Source organism: Chinchilla lanigera, unplaced genomic scaffold, assembly GCF_000276665.1.
Source record: "Chinchilla lanigera isolate Chin_1 unplaced genomic scaffold, ChiLan1.0 scaffold00063, whole genome shotgun sequence".
Lineage (NCBI taxonomy): Eukaryota > Metazoa > Chordata > Mammalia > Rodentia > Chinchillidae > Chinchilla > Chinchilla lanigera.
In genome coordinates, this window is record NW_004955464.1 from 5,495,496 (window position 1) to 5,518,284 (window position 22,789).

Sequence of the window (22,789 nt, forward strand, 5' to 3'; positions counted from 1 at the left end):
GGGCCTAAAGCGCCGTCTGGAGCCGGGTCCGGCCCGCCCCAGGTGCCGCCCCGCAGGACGCTTCTTCTGCGGGGGCTTCGGCGCCGGAGGAGGCGCACCGAACCCTGCGCCCCGCGACTGCAGCGCCCGCCGCGAGGTGAGAAGGGGCGTGCGTCCGGGACCCGCATCCGAGGCGCGCGGCGCAGCGGCGCCGGAATCTGGGGCGCTTTCGGCGGGCGAGGGGAGCGCCCGAGACCAAGGAGAGTTTGGGGGCTCCGGGCCTTCGCGCCGGGTCAGAGGATGAAGACCGAGGCTCTGGCGCGGGGCTCCCCAGCGCTCGGGGCGCAAGGGCGTGAGACTGTGCGGTGGTTCTTGCGAGTGATGTCCGGGCGGGTGAATGAACGCGCGTCCAAGAGTGCGCGTTTACCGGGTGTGCGTGTGCGTGGGAGCCGGCATGCAGGGCATCACCCACGCGAGGAATTGCGCGCGCAACGGCGCGCTTCCCGTGGCGCGCGTGGGAATGTGTGTCTCGAAGTGCGCGTGATGGGTCCACGCAGCGGGGCTGAGCACCCATTGGACGGGTTTGTGGGTTGCCGGTGTTGCGGGTTCGCGGCCGGACCCTTGAGTGCGCGCAGTCCGGCCCGGAGCGCCCTTGGAGTGCGCAGCCAGGGACCCTCTCCTAGCCGCCGGCTGCCTCGCCAGAGCCCCGCTCTGGGGATACTGTCGCCGCCGACAGTATCCCCGCTCTGGGGATACTGCCCCTCTAGGGGACGCGGAACAGGCGCCCTACCCGCCCAGGCCTCAGTTTCGCTGTTCGTCTAAAGAGGGCTGGGCTCGGTGGAGGCGGATTCCGGCGGGAGGCTCAGGAGCTCTGCGGAAAGGCGCGGGGGCGGAAGCCGAGCCGGCGCCGCTCAGCGCTGAGAACGAGGCGTGCGCACACGCGTGGGGCCAGGTGGCTGAAGGTTGGGTAGGTACGGTGCACTAACTTAGCTAGCTGAGCCCAGGGCAGTCCCCGGGAAGAGGATCCACCGCCCGCATTCTAACGCGCCTGTGCTATCTCCTCTCCCCAGGAGCCTGGCGCGACCCCCAGCCGTGTGCCCCGCCCCGGCGCCATGCACTGCGAGGTGGCCGAGGCGCTTTCGGACAAGAGGCCCAAGGAGGCCCCCGCTGCACCCGGCCCCGGCCTCGGGCCCGCCGGCCTCGGCGCGCACATGGCCTTCAGGGTCACTGTGAGCGGCGGCGGCTGCGGGGAGGGGGTCCCGCGGGACCTGCTCCCTCGGCTGCCTGTGCCACCGCCGCGCTCCCACGACCTCCTGCGGCCCCGGAGTCCGAGAGACTACGGCCCGTCCAAGGCCGCCGCCACCGGCAGCGGGAAGGGTGAGTCCGGCCCTGCCCACGTGCCTGGCCGCGGGTGTGGAGAGCCCTTTGGCTCCGCTGCGCGCAAGCCTTTGAAGGGATACTTCGGAAGTTTCTCCGGAGTTCCTTGATTTCTTGGTAATTGTGTGGGATTCGCTTGTCAAATATAAGATGTTGCTTTCTTTAGGAAGCATCTCATTTAAATTCGATGAACACGTTTTTCGGGAAAAAGTGTGAATAGAAAGCTCACATGACATAATTTTGCTTCTGTATGTTTCTGATAAAAGTCGGGTGAAACGTCAACATTTTATTGCATGTTAGGGGGAGTAGCAACTCCTGTGCCCAGTATCAGTTTCTGAGCATCCGAGTGCATATTTTAAAGTATTCCAATCTCCTTAAATAACAAAAACCAGAAGGGGCCTTTAGCAGGACCCCACCCCTCTTGGGACCTCAGTTTCCCCATGTGTCACGGGAGGAATTTTTATACGTGATGATTTCTAGATTCCGGATGAAGAATTATCTGACTGTAATGCAGCCTGGGTCAGGTCTTGACTGAAAAACGGTCTTTTCTGTAGTTTTTTCAGAAGTATCGTCTTGGGCAGAAGTCACTTCATAGTGCCCTCGGCTACCAGCGAGGCAGGGGAATGGCGGCAGCCCCGCGCGGTTCAATCTCCAGGCAGGGTGTCCATGATACCCTCACGGAAGCGTTCTTCTCATCTGGTTAATTATTATTGAGCCATTATTTATAGGTTTCGTGCTGACAGATAATGAAACAGGAATTTGAGAAATTGTTAAGGTGTGGTGTCTGTGCGTTCCCTTTTACCCCCTTTGGGAGAAATCAAAGCTTTGGGGTTTGATTGTCTCAGCGCCTGGGACTTCTTGATTCTCTTTCCAGGTGATTTCCAAGGAAGGCAGACATAGTGTCTTAGCATCAGCTCTGTACCTTAGGAAAGGTCAGCCAGCTTGCTGCCCAGTTCTGGGCCTGGTTAAATGAGATAAATGTACACAAGTTTTTTGTTTTTTAAAAGAAAACACCTGACTTTGTAGGAGAGAGATATTTCTTCTCTTCTTTTAAATGTTACTCTGTTACCCAAGTCGTAAAGAGCATATTTGAAAAAAAATGTCTGCAGTTGTTGCAGGAATACACGTGCAAGTTCTCTTCCCTGAGAAGTGCCCGAGTGACATTTTGCTCCTTGTGCTCCCTGGCTTGCTGCTCAGGCCCTGCTGCAGTCCTCCGTTCTGCCCATATCCTACTGCATTGTTGCATATTTAATTTTATTTATTTATTTATTTTGTAGGGTATTTTAAAAATCACAGGTAGTAATCTCAGACAGCATTTTGAGATTGTTGTCCCAAAGATAGCCTTTGTTCCATACTGTGGTCCGGGACCTTTCACGTGTTCCATGTTCCTACTGCCCGTCCTCCAAACCCCAGTTGTTTGTATCTATACCTGCCCCCTCCCCCTGTCTAAAATGAGAAATCTTTATGTTGGGATTGCATTTGCAAAGGGGAGAGGAGGATAAACTGGTGGGGGCAAGCTCCTCTATTTGTACCTCCAGCTGGGCTCTGGTTACATTTTCTCCAGGAGGCTGCTAAACTGTTTTTGTTTTGACCCCACAGCCTCTCAGTGAGGCTGGTGGGTGGAATTTATGACACACATTTGCAAGATGAGGAAACTAAGGCCCTTAGGTGGGAGAAGTGTCTGGTATGTAGAAGGCCACTTAGTAGGTTTAGCCTTGTTGTCAAAGCCGGAGCTCTGGCATAACCTGGCGTCAGGATAAGGGGTGGTGCAGGGAGGGGGGGTATCCTAGGGCATGTTCTTCAGTCAGCGGCCTGGCCGAAGAACAGCAGGCTCCGCAGCCCTCTCAGAAATGCTGTTAAGGAAAGGGCACCTTCCTGCTGTGCCTTCTTGCACCACGATAGTTGCCAGGCTGCAGGACCCTTGCAGTGTGGTGCCGAGCTCCAAGTGCTCAGACTTATTGGAAACAGACAGAAATACTGACTGAAACATATTTATTGGCTGTGCTGGAAACGATAAGACCCCCCTCCCCATATGTGGGATGCTGGGAGAAGTAATTTTACTCCTCTGAGGCTTGGGTTCCCCTATTTATGGTAGGTTTGCCCTGAGACTGACTCGGAGCAACTGATGCCAGCATTAGCGCAAAGAATGGGGAAGGACCATCTTAGTGCCTGGTTATGTTTAGGGTTACTAAATGTGATGTGTTTAATGTTTTCAACCTCTGGTTTTCCATCTGCATGAGAGTAATAATGTTGACCTCACAGGCGAAATAAAATGGGTTGAATGGGTGCTTTCTAAGCAAAAATAGTAGAAGAGGTCACTTCTGTTCATTTGTGCAGGGTTCCGCACCGTGACAGTGATACTTTCAGAAGAGGCAGTAACAGTGAAGATTTGCCTTTTAAAATGCTGAATGTGAAGGAGACTAATTCTGATGCCAGGGGAGGGAAGAGGAGAGGTGCCTTGCTTCAGGTCTTCTGTGGTCATCGCTGCCCAGGGACTTGGTCTGGCTTCTGCCTGGAACAGTTCTTAAACAGGGGAAGGGGTGTGATCGTGAATCCAGCAGTTCATCCATCCACACGTGGGTCTTGTGTGTGTCCAGATCTGGACTGGGAGGCACTGGGCTGGGGATGGTGCAGCGTCATGGACGAACATTGTCATCCTTTACAATAAGAATCACGATCTGTTTATGGCAGAGTCCTGCTTATCCAGATTCCAAACAGCTGGGAAGGCCAAACCACCAGATGCTGCGTTTTTCTTTCTTATTATTAAACACCCGACACTGCTTTTGTAAGTCCTGACAAGGGAAGAAGGTGAACATCTGGGCTTCCCGAGGGCGGACAGCTTTGTGGCCATAGCTGATGACGCTTGTTCTCTGCCTAGTGCTTCGCAGTTCTTAGAGCGTGTTCCCATGCATTCCCTCATCTGGCTCTGCCTTCTTGTGGGCTCTCTGAGGGAACAGATGGAGAAGTGCTTTCTGCCTATAAAGCGGGGCCAGATCCTGACTCTTCCTGATGTGACTCCATTTTATAGATGAACATATGAAGGTTCAGAGATTTGCTCAAAGCTACAGTAAGTGGCAGTGTCCGAGGCATCTAGCTCCAAATGTTTGATTCTGGTTCCACCACTTGTACCTACCGCCTGCGTTTGCAGGCAGCTGAAAGCTGCTGTTTGCAACTAAAACCTTCAGAATGTTCCCAGAGAATTAAAAATCCCTTTTATTTTTGCTATTTCTCCTGTCTTGAATCTTTGGAAATTGGTAACTAATCTCTCTGTGCCATGTCTAGAAGACTTTGTAGCTAACCAGATGATCCCATCTGTCCAAGCCAGATAATGAGGTCACTAATTCACAGCCACTTTCCAGGCCCTTTTCACCATGTACCAGGGCTGGATACATCCCAGCAGAAAAGGTGATTGATGATCACCACACGTGTGAACTCTGTCATTAGGAAAAACAGCCGCCATAACATCCCTGTTAATGAGAAAAAGTAGTCAATCCTATACCTTAAAAAAATACAGCTATTTCTGTTTTTTTTTCTTGGAAAAGAAAAAAAAAGGAAAGCAGCTGTGGGGTGTGTGTGTGGGTGTCAAGGGCTGGTGGTATTGGGGAGCAAGATGCGATGGTTTTGGTGGTGTTACCTGGAGTTTCATCATCACCTAAGCAGGAAACCTCTGCGTTGCTCCAGGGAGGCTTGGGGCGCTGGCCATCCATAATAGAAAGGTATGAGTTATTTTTAAAGCATTTCCCCCCTCCGGCTCTGGTAGGCAATTTGCTTGCATTTCATCCATTTTAAAGTGCTGGTCCTGTGATCCGGAAATAATCAGATCCAAATTTTCTCAGTGCTTGAGGTTTCAAATAAGGGGGAGAAAAACCTGCTGGCCAAATGTCGGGCTCACGGAGACAAAGAGAAACAAGTATGTGTGTGGGTATACAAATGAGATAGGAACATGTTGCGTCTACAGTCCTAAGAGTTATGTATCCGACAAATCTTTTATAGACATGTAGCAGAAATATAATTCCCAAGGATACCCTGAGAATCTTGTGCGGCTAGAATTTCTCTTCCCTTACTGCCTCCCAACCTTTCTCGAAGCTGCAGAGACTTGGCAAGCAAAATGGGAAGGGAACCATCACGTGAGATCGAGACTTGACGTAGGCTTTGTCAGTCCTGTGGCTTACCTGTCAGATACCGTGCTGGCTGAGGTCTTGGGACCTTCTTGGTTGTAAGAGGAGCAGTAGGCTGTGTGGCTTTGTCTATGTAAATTTCTGTATGTGGTTTGGCTTTACACTTCTGGAGGGGAAAAAAATCACCCATCTCCGAGTTATTCATCTCCCTGCGTTCCGTTTGCGTGAGAAGACGAGTGAGCCAGCACACTTATTTTTACAATGCGTTAAAATCCCATTACGGGCATAAATGCACAATGAATCATTTAAAAAATATATTCTATGTTCTTTGTCCTGAATGTTGCATAATTATCATCATTTTCTTTGGTTTTATTTTGTGGAGTTTGGCCATCATCCTAGAATAGAGGAGGAACTACAGTTTAAAATAGGGTTTTTAAATCCTTTTTTAGGTAAGGTTAGACAAAAACAACAACAAACAAATTTCAAATAAGCTTTATTTGAAATTTACCAGTGGCTGTCACTAACTGTGGCTTTTGCATGAAGAAGATAATTCCCCTTCCTTCTTTCAGTTTTCTTGCTAAACAATTCCTTGTTTTGAAGCCGACACGGCGATATTTCGATAACCTCACCTTACGTATGTGATTATGGTCAAAGTGAAATAACCATGTGTGGTTTGCTATTTTTTTTCTTTTCACCTAATACAGATTTCAGTTGCAATTAGCGTGGACTTAGAGAGTTGTGTTGTGTCTTTTGGTCGGAGGCAGTTTACTTGTGTTTAAAGAAGCAAAGACATTTAGTTCCAGAGGAAGAAAAAAATGAGACACACTGCAGTGGGCTTTGCAAAATTCAAAAGCAAGCTGTGATACCAGGGCCAAGAAAAAAGACTGAGCTCCTAGAATATTTGTGCTGCTCCTTTCACAGTACTAATGATTTGTAGCAGTTTAAATACAGTCTTGTTTATCAACAGCCCCTGCCCAAATTAATAGTTTACAATGAAAAAAAAATGCTTTCAGCTTTGGAAGCAAAGTCCTGTGACTGACAGCTGAGTTACTGAGTAAAGAAAGCCCGGGGAGGAGGGGGAACGTTTAATGGCTGCTTTGGTCTCCCAAATCCTTATGGATAAGAAACTGAAAGAAAGGAGAGGCGGGCCACAGTCCTCAGCCAGTGGTCTTCTAGTTGAAAGTCACTGGAGCATCTGTTTTCCTCTTTCTCGACTTCCCCTGAAACTCCAAAGGGTTACTCCTTCTCGAGGGCTCTGCCGATGGAGGTGGATTTTGTTAGCACAACGAGCTGTGTTTTTAAAGTCCGCGTTTGAGTCAAATGCGTTCGAGGAGCTGTTAACTGAATAACGCATTTCCTGTATGGCCCGGATTTATTTGATGGTTATAGCGGGGCCTGCCTGGTGCGCACACATGCACCATTGTGCCGCTTCGATGCATGTGGGCCCTGCCTTTTGCTTTGAGCCTTGGTTTCCCCATCTGTAAAATGGAGAGTGATTTGATTGGATGATGCACGGGCCCTTCCTGCTCTTAGATTCCAGGATTCCACCCTCACTGAGCTGGGAGTGTCGGAAAGAGCAGTGCCGAAAGAGGCTGCGTTTGTCTCCGTTTATGGCCTTGGCTTTTCCTGGATGCCTTGCCTGCTGAAGGTGAACGCAGAAGGAATGGGAAGAGGAAGGTCCATTAATCCTTACCGAGCACCCACCGTGTGCCGGGCTGGACGTGTTAGAGCTGTGGCCACATTTCTTTATGCCGAGCAACCCTTTGTGGAAAGCAGACACTGGGGCACTGAGTCAGGAACGAGATGATTTTCCTCCAGTGGTCCGCGAAGCAAGTACTAGGGCCTGGCGTTTGAACCCAGGTCTGTTTGAAAGCAGGGCCGGCACTTCACCCCAGAAGCACCAGCCTTCCCAGACACTAGCCTTTAAGAGCTAAGCCACGTAGCTGCGGCTGTGGGGTGCTGAGTCTCTCCCAGCCCAGGAAAGGGAGCAAGTGCTCCCCACGCTCAGAGCACCCGCCTCTGAGTGCCAGCAAACCAGTCAAGGTGGGATTTTAAGGGGAGGCTGCTCCTTGGGGTGCTGTCCCTGTCCTGCTGCAGCGGGGAAGGAGAAGGGTTCCCAGTTGATAGCCCTGTCTGAGTGTCTCAGTGTGGAGAGATTCTGGCTGAGGCCCTGATTGTGGTCTCTCTTTACTTCCTGGGATGTCTGTGGGATGGGAACTCCTCGGATCCCCACCATGCCACCAGAACAGTGGCTCAGGGATCTATAAAGCAATCACTTAAGCACTTTGGTGGGATGAAGAAGGCTCGGGTCAGGACAGAAGCCAGGGGTCCGACTGAACTTAAGAGTTTGTGGGAAATGAGTCTTTTGTGTCAAGTGCCAAGGTCCCGCTGCCAGGTCGCGTCTCTGGTCGTCCCGCGCGTGCCTGAGAATGCATGTGAGTGTGTGCATTCTCACAAGGTCACACTCACTCCCAGGACAGAGCTGCAGGAGAGCTCCTGGTCTGAGGCTTTTTTGGCCTTCCTGTGCTGAGGTCGGCAAGAGAGCTTTCGAAGAAGGGCCGCAGTGGTCACCACTGCCGTGTGGCCCTGGTTCTTCCTATTTGTGTCTTTTTAGCAGCCAGATGACTCCTTTCGACATCCACATCGTTGCTTTTGTTTTTAAATAACAGGTTTGCTGGAAAATGGGACGTTAGCAAGAAACCAGGGAGGACTGTAAAGCTGACTTGAAAAAGACAGATCCCATTTGCTGTTTTAAGCTCTCTGGAGGTCTGAGATTGAATTTATTTTGGAACACTGCTGGACTATATGAATTACTTCTCTGAGAGTTGGGTATTTAATACCTAGTAGAAGTTTGTATAAGAGTTGATGATGTATTTTGCTGACTTTCCAACACTGTAAATAAATTACACGTGCTGGCAGAGGCTGCCAGGATCCGCTGTGTCAATTGAAGCTTAATTTTTATCCCAAACCACTTAATACTTTTGTCCTATTGAGCAGAGAAAGTCACCGAGCTCACTGCGGAAAGGAGGCAGATGTCCGATCTCGCCGCAGATTTCGGTGGTTAAGTAGCTTCAGCGCTCAAAACCAACCCGCGAGGCAGAGAATGATAATATAATTTTAAGTGTATCGTAAAAATGAAACTTGATCTCTTCCACTCCCCAAACCTGTCTTTCTCCCCTTGTGTGTTTCATTTCATTTGAGTGCAAAGCCCAGGTAATAGCGTTGGCATTTCCAGTGCGAAACAAAATAGGGTTTCTAATTTGGAGACACTATTAAATATTTCATGCTTCAACCAAACTCAATTCTTTTTTCCTATAATAAGTTTAAATATTAATTCTCTGGAATGTCAGATGCCTAAAGCTAGGCATTTAGTGATCTGCAGTTTCAAGTATCTCGAAGAAGGTTTATGAAACAGGATATTTCACAGGGAGGGATGAGTAGTGTGTTTCAGAGATATCTAAATTCAGGGCAGTATCTTCTGATTTACTTTTTAAAGGGAAAAGGTCATAAAATAAGTCGCTTTATGTGCTGAAGGATTAAGTGACTTAGGCTGAAATAACAGCAGGGACTTTACTGGTTTTCCCCATTATATTTTAACAATGCTTTTTGGGGGAGGGGGTGGGTCATTTTCCCGCCTGCTTGTCTCCTCCCCCAACCCCCTCCTCCAGATGGCTTTAATTCTAACCAAATCCCATGCTGAGGCCAAATGATTGATCAAACAGTCATTTGTACTTACGTAGCGCTCTTTGTGAGAATATCTCCGCGCTGGAGCTTCTTGCGGGGCAGTCTCTTGTTGGAGCCTTCAGATGGTTGATTTCAAAGAGGCTGCAGGGCTCGGAGAGGTGTGGGGACAGAACTGGGTAGAGAACTAAAATCCTAGACCTGGAATCTTCAGAACTTCCTGCTTAAACCTTTCTGTTGCTTCCCATCCTGCTCGGCAGGGGTGTCCCAGTTTTGTTACTATGAGGACAGCAGTCTTCCCACTGGCCTCGTGATAGACGTTACACTTTATTGCTCGTTGGTGGAGAAGATACCTAGTGAGGCTCAGCTGCCTATTCATTGTAAGAGTTCTTTTCAGCAGACTTGTACTTGCGCTGCCTTAGCAGCAACTATACAGTCTGGAATGACCTGGTTTTGTCTCCCCAGGTTGGCTCGTAGATTGGTGACAACTTGGCCAGTGGGGAAAACCCCAGGCCTTGCCCTGGCGGCCAGAGCCTCCTCCCGGGCTCTCCATCTCTCTATCTCTTGCTGGTAGCAGCAGACTTTTTCTTGTGCAACCTCAGGCCTGGAATTTTCTCTTTGCTTGTCATTCCTTCCTTATAAACAATGAGCTTTTTATTCATCTTTGTGTTCTTAAATCATTTTTGGAATGAGTAGGAAAACAAGTACCAGTCCAGCGTTCACCATTGTGGCCTTATGCCCCTCACCAGGTCTGGCATGAGGGAAGTGTTTGAGAAGCATGTCGATGTACAAACTGAAGCTGTCAGCGTGGAACTGGGCCACCAGGTTGAAACTGTGGCTCCCTGTACTAATGTAGGGGTCTTGGGTCAGTTGTTGAGCTTTCCAGGTCTCAGTGTTCCTATCTGTGAAATGGGAATAGTAGAACAACCATCTCAAAAGGCTGTTATAAGGATGAAGTGAGCTAACCCATGTATAAGTGTTTAAAAAGAGAGACTGGCTCACAACAAGTGTTTGGTCAATGTTGGGATTATCGTTGTTTCCTTTATTGTTATTGCCACCATGTAATAGCATCAGAACTTATTGGAAGGGCTGCCTCTGGGTTCTTTCCCACCAGACAGATCTCTAAGATCCCACTCAAGTGCCACCTCCTACAAGCCTTTCCTTTCTTCCCGTTCTTCCTTCTGCACCGGCACTGGTCATACTGTGTGCCCATTGCCTGTTGACTTAGGTGAACTCGAAGGTAGGAGCAGAGTGTCCTTATCCCAGGACCCCAGGTGCTCATCGCAGGCCTGGGTCAGTAGAATGGCATCCTAGTGCCTGTCCTAAAGGAGCCTGTGGCTGTGCAGGAGTTCTTGGTGCATGTTTGGTGTTCTTGTTTGTCCTGCAGAGCTGGATACACGCGAACTCTCAGTGCACGGGAGCTGCAGTCAGTGACAGTGAGTTTCCTGTGTGAACAGGTCTTGTTCTCTTTCCAGCACTGACTTTCATATGAGCTCTCCATGGCTTGCTAGGTGAGCTAGGTCTGTCTGCCTTTCTCCTCCTTGCTCGAATTGCAAACTCTTCTGGTTGCAAGGCTTTGGGCTGGCCCAGGCCACCGAGGCTTGGGTGTGTTGCTGTCCTGCAGTGACTGGATGCCGACTTCTTGGGCAGGATTTCTGTAGCATCTTCTGCTGCACGCCTGCCCTCCCTTCCAGACAAAGCCCCAGGCACTGTGACATGGCTCTTACCTTGTAGTTTAAAGAGCAGATATTGGGGTTGTTCCATGTTGGACCCAGACTGTCTAAGATAAAGAGAACCTTGGACTCTGTGTAGGAACTGAGAGTTGGGAGCCAGATGATGGCAACTCTTAGACCCTGCTGGGTGGAGAATGATGTCCATCTCTGAGGTCCTCACTGCAGGGCAGACTTCACCAGAGCCCCTGGGGAATTGTGTTAGCCTCCTGACCCCTCATTGGGCGCCATATAGCTCTTCTAAGTCACATTATTTGTCCAGTCATATTACTTGCCTGTAACTCCTACAGAGGTTCAGAGTATCCCTATCGGAGAAAGGGAGCAATAGAGCAATCATTGTGAGGCTCAGGGTGTTACATTGTGCAAAGGTGGCCATGTGGCTTTTGGTATCAGAACTGGGTTTAGAGCCTGACTGTGTCAGTGGCTGGATCGCGTAGGCAGATTCACTGATCTCTGAGCCTCAGTCTTCCCGGATACAGATTAGAAGTCTGCAGAGCACAGCACTCAGGCTGCACACAGCAGGTGGCCCACCCAGGGGAGTGGGCTTGCTGGCCTTTCTGAGAGCAGAGCGGGACTAGGTCCTGGGATGACTGCTGCTATCTCTCGCTGCTGCAGGACCCTATCACCTTACTCCACTCATTTTCTCTTTTGGTGTAATTAAAGGAGTGAGATTTCGGAGTCAGGCTCGGTGGGAACCCCCGGGTAGAGGACACAGATCTGATTGGCTGGCATCATGGCATCGCGTAGGTCTGGGGGAAGTCAGGAGCGGCGGCCCCTGTGCGGAGGTGAGTGTGCCGCCTCGGCTCAGCTCGCTGCCAGGCCCTGGCCCTGGGTTGGCCCAGGACGCTCACGCAGTGTGGGTGGCTCGGTGTTCAGTAGGATGGGGCAGGGGCTTGTCTGTGGCCTCCTTTTCTGTTTATTAGGTTGGGAGTTGCCATCTGACTGTAGCAGTGCTCCGCTAAATGACCTTGACTGTTCTTCCCTAAGTCAAGGTGCTGTTTCCGCCCTGCTCCAGATGAGGAAAAATGAGGCCCAAGGGGCTGAGGGACCCACACATAGCATGGAAGCTGGCAGGTGGCAGCTGTGGGCTGACCTCCTTTTCTCTGCTCCTTGCCTGGTGTCTGATTTGATCCATTCTTCGCAGTCAAGGAAGTGCCTCTGTGCCAGAACTAGGCTTGCTGTCCTTCACCTGCTGACTGCCTCCTGTCAGTTTTCTGTCTCATAAGAGTCAGGTCACACAGATGCTTGGCTGCTTGATGTCTTAGTTACTTTCCTTGCTGAGACAAAATACCCAACACCCAAAGTTGAAGGAGAAAAGGTTTATTTAGCTCACGGTTTGTAAAGGTTTCAGTCCATAGTCGCTGCTGCAGGACCCTGTCCTGCAGGGTGGCGCACGGTAGAGGGACATCGTGGAGGAGAAACAGTTCATGGCAAAGCAGGGCAGGCAGAAGGCAGCAAGCAACAAGTGACCAGCAATGGCACTAGCCCTCTTTCTGTCCGTAATATTTTATCCAGACTCTCTGCCCTTCAAGTGGGTAGCACTCACATTCAGGGTGGGGCACCCTTATCCTACCCAGAACTCTGCCAAGCCAATCAGTGGACTAATTTAATAACCACCCACCCTTAATCCCAGCATCACATACTCGAGATCCCGCCACCACCGAAAAGCTCCACCTATGACTGCATGAGGCTTAGGGGGGACATCTAGACACATGCCATAACGCATGGTTTCCTCCCCACATGATTCTGGACTCCCTGGGGGCAGGGTGCATGATAAGCACACCTCTGACCTGCTGCTGGGGTGTGGTCCAAGAACAGGTTGATGCCGGACCCCAGCAGGGCTGACCTGTTCCTCTCCAGTGAACGTGTATTTTCCTGGGAAGCTTCCAGGTGGGTTTTCAGCACAGCAGGCTGCAGTGGCTGTCAGTTTCCAAGCCTCCCTTTCCCATTCTGAAATGGGGAGAGTGATCCTTGCCTAGCTGGGTGTTAGGGGCACAAGGGATGGAATGTGGGAAGCACTCTGAGAACTGGAAGCGCTGTGCCTACGAGTGGTTGACGGTTGGTTGGCTCATCACTGTTTAGCGAATGCCTGTTGTGCTTCAGTCCCCAGTACCACGTGGACTAACAGCGGTTCCTTTCACAGCACTTGTAACCTGGAAGGCGAGTGGGCAGAGTGAGTGTTTCCAGGATCTCCCTTTTCAGCCCTCCTGTGCATGATGCCGCCACCTTAACCCTTGGCTTTCTGCCCTAAGCGACTCCTGTCCTCCTGACAATCTCACTGAGCCTTGATTTGCCCAGTCAGAACATGGAAGTGTTTGCAGGCTCCCCTGGCGTGGCTCACATGAGGACCTGAGAGCTGTGGGTGGGAGAGGGCTCCGTGGGTGGCTAACTGCTGGGGCTTCTGAAGACAGGTGGGAACTTGGGGGTCTGCAGAGCAGGCTCTGCCCGCACTGGTGTGGAACCTGCACAGGGAGGTCTATGGGGTGGGGACAACCTTGGCCAGCCCTTTCCTTGTACCCTGTTGCCACTTCCTGCTTGCTTAAACTTCTTTCAGTGGCTCTGGTTGCGCTGTGCTAAGAATACACAAAGCTGTTTCCTGGGGAGATGTGGACTCCTGTAAATTCCCATTGTTTGCTATTGACCCGGTAGGGGCCTAGGGTCTGTTCGATATTCTCTTCCTTGGCCTCTGCTCCTTATCATTTTCATTGTTCTGGAGCCATCATTGACTGAGCACTGCCAGGCACTGGGTCAGGTGTTTTTATTTTTATTTTTTTAATGGATTGCCTTGTTTAAGCCTAACCACTAAGTATGTGTGAAATGCTATTTAAATTATAAGTAAATAGAGCAGTTCAGTCTCTTAGTCATACATTAGCTGCATTTCAGGTGCTTAGTAGACATTGCCTACCATATTGGACAGGGCAAATGTAGAACATGTCCATTGTCTCAGAAGGTTTTTCTGGACAGTGCTGGTCATGCTTTTCCTAACACCCTCTTATATGGTGCATGCTGCTCTTAGCCTGTGTCTTGGGGAATATCTGGCTGAAAGGGCAGGCAGGTAGACAACCAATTTGGAGTGGGGCCAGCGTGCTTGTTCCCAGGTAGGTCTTCTAGTGCTGTCCCGGATGTGAGTCTTGGGGTTTCCTGGTGAGAGTTTATGGGAGAGCACTGACCAGAGATGAGGGGCTGCTTTGAGAGGGGGTGCTGATTGGCCAGGCCCTGCTGGGTGGCCTGTGCTGGTTTTCAGGTTGCTGCAGGCCCATCCCAGAGCTAGAAAACGCTGGCCGTACCCAGGCAGCAGCTTAGGCAGGGGCAGTTCCATGTTGTTTTATCCCTATAGGTTCCTGCTTCCAGTAGATTAGTAGGTTTTACTCGTAATCCTTCATTGAGAGGTGGTTGAAGATAATTCATTAACCCTATTTTCCACTTTTGTAAGTACTACTTATTGTAGAAAAGTTGGAAATGCTAGAGAAATAGAAGGATGGAAATAACGCTTCCTTATAACCTTATCCCCAGAGGTGATGTTGTTTATAGTTTGGTATGTTTCTTTTCTTTTTTCTGTCCTTTACCATATATTAATGTATTTTTATATCATTGAGATCATTCTGAATATTGTCCCATGTATTTATTTCTGTTTTCTTTTTGAGACAGGGTCTTGCTGTGCAGTTCAGGAGGAATTCATTTTGTTGCCCAGGCTGGCTTCAGATTCACAGTGATCATCCTGCCTCAGCCTCCCCAGTGCTGGGATTACAGGCATGTACCACCATGCCCGGCCATATGTATTTATTTTTAAGTTTAACTTACTAACATAACAAACCTTTTCTGTGTTACTAAATTCTTTATAAACATCCAAAAATATATTCCATGTTATTAAATTTGTTAGATCATTTCGGCTCCTTAGGGAATGCCTATCATTTCTCTCTTCCCCCAGCTCCTGGTTTCCTGCTGCAAAACTAATGGTGTCTGGGATTTTGTCTGGCCTCTCAGAGATTGTTTATGAGCATTCAGACAAATACATGCATAATGCTTAGAAGTTTTCAGTTTCCCATATCCTGATCATGCTGCAGTGAATACCTTCTGCAGCGATCCTCATTTACACCTCTGATTATTTTCTTAGGCCAGATTCCCAGAGTGACAGCTTTTAGGTGGAAGGGTAGCAACACCTCACACATATGACCATGTAGCCCTTTGAAGTGTGCAGTCATTTCACACCTGCAGACCTGCCTTCTCCGAGGTCCTTACCTGTGTCTTCACCAGTGTTTTATTCTTTTTTTTTTTTTTTTTTCCCAGTACCGGGAATAGAACTCACAACCTTGCGCTTGCCAGGCAGGCGCTGTGCTGCTGAGCTAAATCCCCAGCCCCAATCACCAGTGTTTTAAAATTCCTTTCCTGATGGGAAAGTGGAAACCACACCTGGCCATTCTTATTAGTGTGGTGGGACCTCAATCACGGATCAGTTCACGATTCAGTTCATAGCTCCTTTTTTGCAAATTGGTGTTTATGTTAGGGTCTAAGGATTTACCTATAAAATTTAAAAATTGACGTTTCTTAAAGTGCTCTTGTTAAGCACATTAATGTTTTGTTCGTCATATTTGTTGCTAATGTTTTAATGAGTCTGCTGTTTAAACCAGCTTTTCTGATGTTTCTGAAACAAAAATTTATATAATCGCATTGCCCCGATTTTCCTTTGCCATTGCCTGCATTGCTTTTCTTTGTGTCTCTCACCAAGTCCCGTTGTTTGTTATTACTATTTGCGGTAACTTGTTTTAGTAATGTTCTAAAAATAGGCCTGTATTTTTAGAAAAAACAATGCCAAGCATAGCTTTTTAAGTGACCCAATGCAGTAAGGTTACAAAGAACTGGGTTCCTCCACTGCCCCTCCTGTGAGGCAGCTGCCTTTGGCCAGGGTTGCTCTGATGCTTACCTCCGGTGGGCCCCAGGTATGTGTAACATGGTGTAACATGGTGGCTGGCTTGGGCTCATTTCTTTGTTTCCTTGGACACATTTTTTTTTCTTTTTTTTTTCTTTTTGAGACAGAGTCTCTCTATGCAGTTCAGGCTGGCCTTGAACTCACTGTTTGTAGCCCAGGTTGACCTTGAACTCTTGGCAGTTCTGCTGCCTCAGCCTCGCGAGTGTTGGCATTACAGGTGTGCACCACCACCCAGTTCTAGCATTTTCTTTCATACATCTCAGTTACAAAAATAAGACCAGCAGTAGCTAAGCTTCACTTGGTGACCCATGGTCCAGTCATATTTTTAGCCCATCATAGTCCTATGTCTTATGTCCTCATAGCCCTGTGAGGGCGTTACTGTGAGGTGTGAGCTCTAAGCCACAGAGAGAGAACCAGAACAGAGGGGCACAGCAGCAGGTGCTGAGGGGTAGACCTCTCCTGCTGTATTGGGATGCATGTCTCCATGGTCTGCTGGCTTCCTGTTGTTACAAATGAGGGTTTCGTCCTCCTCCTGGCTCCTCCCTCTCCCTGCCCTGCTGTGTTGCCACTCTTTGGTTAAGCCAGCGGACTCCGGACCTCTTGCGATGGGAGGTTGAAGTGGGGACCATGATCTCTGCTTCCGGCTGACTTTAAATATGACAGTGGCGTTGTCTGCCTCATTTTTGAGTTCATCCTGGCACTCAGGTGCCTAAAGCAGATGCTGGTTTGGAGATCCTTGGCCCTGTGTGCATGTCGAGGAGACAAAAGGGTTAAAGTGCAGGAGCTAAAGAAGGTTTCTTTGGAGAGAGATGTCGAAGGGTTGTGACGTATCCTTCCCTTGTGGCAGGTGGCAGTTGAGGGAATTGCTTCCTCCTCACACAACTCAAAGAGACCTGGCTGAGAGAGGAGCCTAGAGAGCAGGCCGCCACCTGGAAGCTGGAGGAAGGACTGGTGGATCCGTCCATGAAGATGACAAAGAGGAGAGGCCTTGGCCAGCAGGGTAGAGAGATGGGGCACTTTTCCTACCAAGTGATGTGGCTGAGGTTGGGCTCTAGGTATTTGCCAGCTGGTCACTTTCAGGTTAACCCTGCCTGAGAGTGCTCCTTGCCAGGCAGAGGTGAGAGACGGGGGGTGTCTCTTGGACTGCAGCAGGGAAGTAGCTCCACAGGAGCCCACAGAGGGAGGCACCAGGCCATCGCATGGAGAGAGCTGCTGTGCCTGCCACTTGCTGAGTGTTCAGGGACCCAAGGCCTGCTTGTTGCCTTCCACTGTGCCTGCTCCTGGCCCAGGCAGACCCCTGTGAGAGAGGCGAGAGGCTTGACTGTCTGCGCAGCTTCGAGTTGAGATTATCCATCTGGACCAGGACATCTTGATTCCTAAGATGAGGCTGTTCTGGGGACTAAAAGTTCTTTGGACTAAAGGATGTTTCATGATCCAAGAGTGATCTAGGGAGTTAAGGAACTTCCAGCCTTGCAGGGACTTCACAGGGTGGGAGGTGGCATGTGGGGATGGGGACCAGTCTACAGCAGGAGGCTTGGAAGAGGACGGTAGGGATGGGTAGGCGAGGGCAATGACCAAGTTGTTTCTGTAGCACCCTCCAGAGTCCCCTGTGTTAGCTTTGTGAGTACACTTGGAACAGCCTGTCAGATCGAGTCATGTACCATGAGAACTTTTCCCTTCTGGCACAGCATTTTATTTTCCTGAGGTTAAATGTGACCTCCTTTTTCATTTGCTTGGTTTTTTGTTTGGGTCCAGTACCATTTTCCCCTAATTATTCCATGAGTCCGTCAGATGCCCTTCAGTCATACTTTCCTAACTGCCCAGATGCATCAGGCGATCCTGCTTTCCTCTCTCCTGCACCGCAAACTCATTAGGAGGGACTTCCCTTCCAGAATGTCTTGTATGGGACCCTGTCCCTTGGTTGTCTTGTCTCACAAACCATGGTTGATACAAGCAGAAAAGAGAGTTTGTGAAAAGGTTGCCGAGTGGTTCTCAGAAGTCCCTCTGAGAACGAGGCTTGTATACAAGTAGTCAAGAACTTACCCCTGAGCCTGCCGCAGCTGCCTTCCCCGTCCTGACCTGTGCTGGAATGGATCTGAGCCGCTGCCTGGAGCTGTGTGCTCTAGTCAGGGTCTTCTAACAGACCGAGTATACATTATTGCCCACATGGTGGCTGCAGGGAAGGCCGGGACCCCCTCTTTCGCCCCTGAGCACGTCTGCTGGTCTGAAGATTTCCATGGGGTACCTTGGTGTGGATTTGTTCCTAGTAATTGGACTGGGTACTTGGAGCTCTTTATTTTTGGAAACTATGACCTTCGGTTCTAGACGTTGTCTTGTACTAGTTCTTCCAAATTTTTTCCCATTCTTTTTCTCTGTTGTATCTTTCTAGAATTCTCACAAGTTGCATATTTGGATTTCTGTATGAATCCTCTAATTTTCCTGTCTTTTTTCCTCCAGTACCCATCATCTTGTCTCTTTGAGCACTTTTCTGACCTTATCTCCCATTTTTTTGTTTGGCTTTAGTTATTTTTAGTTTACAGAAGGACTTTCTTGGCCCTGGACGGCCGCTGTCATGTACTCCAGCTCTGTTTATGGACGCGGGATCTTACTGTACCTCTCTCTCTGAGGAGATTTTGGAATGTTAAGCTGTCTCTCCCTCGCCCACGTGTCCCTGTTTTCCATTCACTTACTTCCCTTCTGTTGTCTGGTCTCATTCTGCAACGCGAGGGCAGCCCTCGCCCCCTGGCGCCGACTGCTTAGCCTCTGCGTCCCCAGTCCCTTGCTCCTCGGGTCCATGTTCCTTCTGCCCCAGTGTAGAGTGGAGAGCCACTGTAGCTCGCCTTCCCAAACACTTCGCTCCAGTTCTTTCCTTCTGTCACCCTCACATTCAGGCCTTTCCTTCCCTCATCGCAGTTAAAATTAAACTGTCTGGAGCCAGGTCTGGTGGCATATGTCTAATCCCAGCACTGAAGTAGGCTGAGGTAGGAGGATTTCAAGTTCAAATCTCACCAAGGCAACTTAGCTAGATCCCGTCTCAAAATAAAAAGTTGAACTGGGGATGTAGCTCAGTGGTAGAGGGTCCCAGACCATCCCCAGTACTACAAAACAAACAAGCAAGTGCAAAAACTGGAACCGCTCGAATCTGCTGGTCAGATGGCACCGAGAATGCTGTCAGGGAAGCACACAGCCCCAGTGATCCAATCTGAATTTGGGAGCTCAGAGCGCTGGGGCACCTCCAAGGGCTTCTTCTCTTTACTGGGTGCACCTTTATGCCATCCTGGCATCTCCACATCTGTCTGTTCTTTTCTCTAATAAAAATCTAAGCTTGCAGCTGGGCACGGTGGCACACGCCTATAATCCTAGCACTCAGGGAGGCTGAGGCAGGAGGATAGCAAGTTTGAGCAGCTTAACAAGACCTTATATCAAAATTTAAAAAAAAAGAAGAAAAGAAAGAGGAAGAAGAATGAAAAAAAGGACTGGGAATGGAGCTCAATGTGAAGCCCCTGGGTTCAGTCCTCAGTACAGCAGGACAGCAGCAGCAACAGCGACAGCAGCAACCACCCCCCGGAAACTTGGCTCCTGAGGCTGAGTCACCCTCTGCATACAGACGCGCTCCGGAAGCTGCTGGTTAATAGCGCCTCCCTCCTGTCGTGTCCTCTGCTGCTGTCTGCAGCCTTTCTGTCCTCATCATCCTGTGTCCTCACCAGGCCACCCTCGCCACCCCTGCACTTGCTGAAGGCCAGCCCTCGCCATGGTGGCTGCCCCCCTCTCACTTGTTCTCCCAGCAGCCTTTGGCACAGTGACCACTCTGGGGGTCCCCTGGCTGCTCCCTTCACATGGTGGGCCTTTCGGAGTCCACCAGCCCCTGGCTTTGGCCCTTACCCTGTGCATGGCTCTGGGTCTCCACCACCACCCACTGGACCATGCCACTCCCAGTACCCATCTCCTGATTACGCAAGCGTTCCCGGCAGCCCCCCCGGCCTGCATGTACCCCAGTCTGTTCCCGGCCCCCGGTGTAAATACGCTTCCAAATGGGCGAGGCCATGGCACTGCTGTCTGCAGCCCTGCACCATTTGGCTCCAGCCTGGACTGTGAGGTGGACTTGACATCCATCTTTGTCCTTGATACACCCGGGCCGTGCTGGCCTTTCTGGTCTGTGGCCTTGCAGTAGACCTGTTCCCTGTTCCCCCTGCTTGTCCAAACGCCAGGGTCTGCTTGAGTGTCACCTCCCAGAGAGGCTCTCCCACACCACTCAGTTCCTTCGTGTTATTTTGCTCGGTTTGATTTTTATCCCTGCCCTTATTAATGATGAATAATAATCATTATTGATGATTTGCTGTCCACAGTCATCCTTTACTCTCCACAGTGAGACTTCTACCTGGTGCACCCAGAGCTGTGTTTGCCCACAGTCGACCTTGACCCCCCCACAGGTGGGTGACACCTTGCTGACACTCCTGTCCATCCTGGCAGTGGTCACAGGGTGTACTTCTCCTTAGGCAGGAGGACCACTCTTAGTCATCTCGGTTCCCACCCAGGTCAGGGCCTGGCCCTGCATGAGAAGAGGATTGGCCACTGTTCGTAGGAAAACACACATTTTGTGTTAGCCTTGTTCAGGCCCTGGAGTTGGGACAGTAGAGACGATGGGGTCAGAAGCCAGACCATCATGGACCGACCTGCATTATCACTGTGTTGAGGACCAGGGTGCTGTGTAAGAGTTCACAGTTTTTTCTTCTATAAAATGGGGGTGTTTCTCTGCCTCCAGCCTCCTGTGAGGCTGGGGTGAGATGCTGCATAGGGAAGGACTTCTTCAAAAAAAATGCCCTGAGTGAAGAGCGTCAGTGTCAGTGCTGGCCCTGGAGCCGCCCCTGCAGTGCCTGTGTGTTAGCGTTTGTGGTGCACCGTGCACTGTGCTCAGTGTGTGCTCAGGTCATCTTAGCACCCTGTCAGACGCCTGCGCTGTCTTTTGGCTGCTGGCGAACCAGGACCTTGGGAAGGTGAACACCCTGCTGGCAGTTCCAGGAGCTTGTGCTGCCTGTTTTCTTAGGCTCAGCTCAGTCTCCTGCTGGTGTCGGATCTTGTCTGATAAAAAATTCCAGGTGCCGTTTCCAGTCTGTCTTTCTTCATGCAGTAATTTTAGGGTGGCAGGGAGGCTGGGAAGGGTAGAGGAAGATGAGGAAAAAGACTTAGAAATCCCCTGTCCAACCCAGAAAACCTAGAGTGCAGGTGTCGGGCAGGTCACGAAGAAGCCTCGGACCACGGTGTCCTTCTGTGGTGGCCGCTGCACCCTCTGGATGAGCCGGTATCTTCAGGGCCCACTAGCTGTGGGCTCAGGAAGTGTTTCCTGTCCACCTCCTTTCCTTTTCTCTTGGGCCTTAGTATGTCCCCCGTCTCTTTCTGTACCCAGCCGTCTCTTTCTGTGGTCTTCTCTGCTCCCCTTCTTTTTAGGATTTCCTTTCATGCTTTCTCTACTTCTGATTCCCCCCTCTGCATCTATCGAAGTCTACATCTCCATTTATCTCTGCCTCACTTTCTCTCTTCTTTCTTCCGTTTCTGCCCTCCTGGGTCCATGTTCATGTTTCAGCTCAGCTCAGTCTTGCCATTTCTGGCCAGTGCCCCTTTTAAAATGTTTAGATGCATGCCTTGGCCCAGCATCCGTGGTGGCTTCTCCCCATTCCCAAACCACCTCTGATCAGAGCCTCTGATCAGAACCCTGGCCTGCAGGGCTCCAGCAGGCCAGTCCCCAGCAAGGCAGAAGCGGGCAGGCTTTGGGGGCCTTTCTGATGCCAGGCCCCGTGGGCAGGTCTGAGATTGTCCACCAACACTCACCTGTCCAGCTAGGGGCATGCACTGACCACAGCTGTGTGCAGAGTCCCGTGTTGGGCCCACTGAGGTCACGAAGGGGAGCTGGAGGGGCTGGGGATTTAGCTCAGTGGCACAGCACCTCCCTGGTAAGCGTGAGGCCGTGAGTTCCATTCCCGGTACCGGCGGGGGGGTGGGTAGGGGGAACAACACAACAAACCAGGAAAAGAAGGGGAGCTGGAGTAGCACCTACTACTTCCAGACCCAAAGACTTCAAGTCATTTGCATTAGCCACACAGAAGACCAGAGGAGAGACAAGACTGAAAAACCACACTGTGTGCCAGACCTCGAGTTAAATGATCTCCCTCAGCTCATTTCCCTCTGGTGAGCTCCACTCAGCAGATAGGAAACGTGCCTAGAGGGGTAGCAACACCTGCCTAAGGACTGGAAGAGCCAGAGCTGTCCCTGGTTGTATCTGTCTGTGCCCACTGGAGGACAGCAGCGGGAGCTCTCTCCTGAGACTTGGAAGGACATGGCTAGGCTAGGTTTTGTGAAGATGACAGTGGTCCGGTGATTCCTGAGCCCCCTGTGTGGAGCTGCACAAGTTCCTTCGTCGCAGCTTCTTACCTGTCGGGTTTACGCTGCTCCTCCAATAGAGGGTCTTGGAAGTCCATCCCGCATCCGCCTTGGTGTGCCTCGTGCTGTGACAGCAGAGGTGCTGGTGAATGGCTCGGCCCTGGAACCACAGGGCTTTCCTTTTGCCTGTTCTAGGGTGTGGTAGTTCCAGCCCTGGAGTGGGGGTGTCGTAGCAGAGAAGCTGGGTGGAAGGAACGCAGAGGGTGGCAGTTGTGCCGGGGAGGGGACTGACCAGCCTCTCCAGCGTGGCCACCGCAGCTGGCTCCACCCCACATGTGATTCTGATTAGGGGCCTGTGTAAAAGTTACCTAAACACCACTCTAATTACTTGTTTAGGAACATTTGCATGCATGGGAGGGTGCCTGGCACCAGCTTCCCACATGTGCTGGGGATCTGCGGGAGGCCTTGCGTTTGCACGAGCGTGACGGGCACCGTGTTGGAGTGTTACAGCATCCGGCTGGGAGCCTGCAGGATGATTGGGGAGCTCTTCTCTGTTCTGGAGCCCTGGCCGGCAGAGGAGAGGACCAAGCGTTCTGGATGCT

The 22,789-nt window shown here is 50.5% G+C and overlaps 1 protein-coding gene across 2 annotated transcripts in view; it reads left to right on the forward strand.

Annotated features, from left to right (window-relative positions):
• Positions 1-32: 32 nt before the first annotated feature.
• The window catches only part of Glis1 (GLIS family zinc finger 1), a 184,587-nt gene continuing 161,830 nt past the window's right edge, over positions 33-22,789 (forward strand). For both annotated transcript variants that reach the window (XM_013521759.1, XM_005398558.2), the window contains exons 1-2: positions 33-136; positions 1,050-1,356. In XM_013521759.1, coding sequence (XP_013377213.1) covers positions 1,092-1,356 — 265 coding nt within the window. In that variant the 5' untranslated portion in view covers positions 33-136; positions 1,050-1,091. The remainder of the gene's footprint in view (positions 137-1,049; positions 1,357-22,789) is intronic.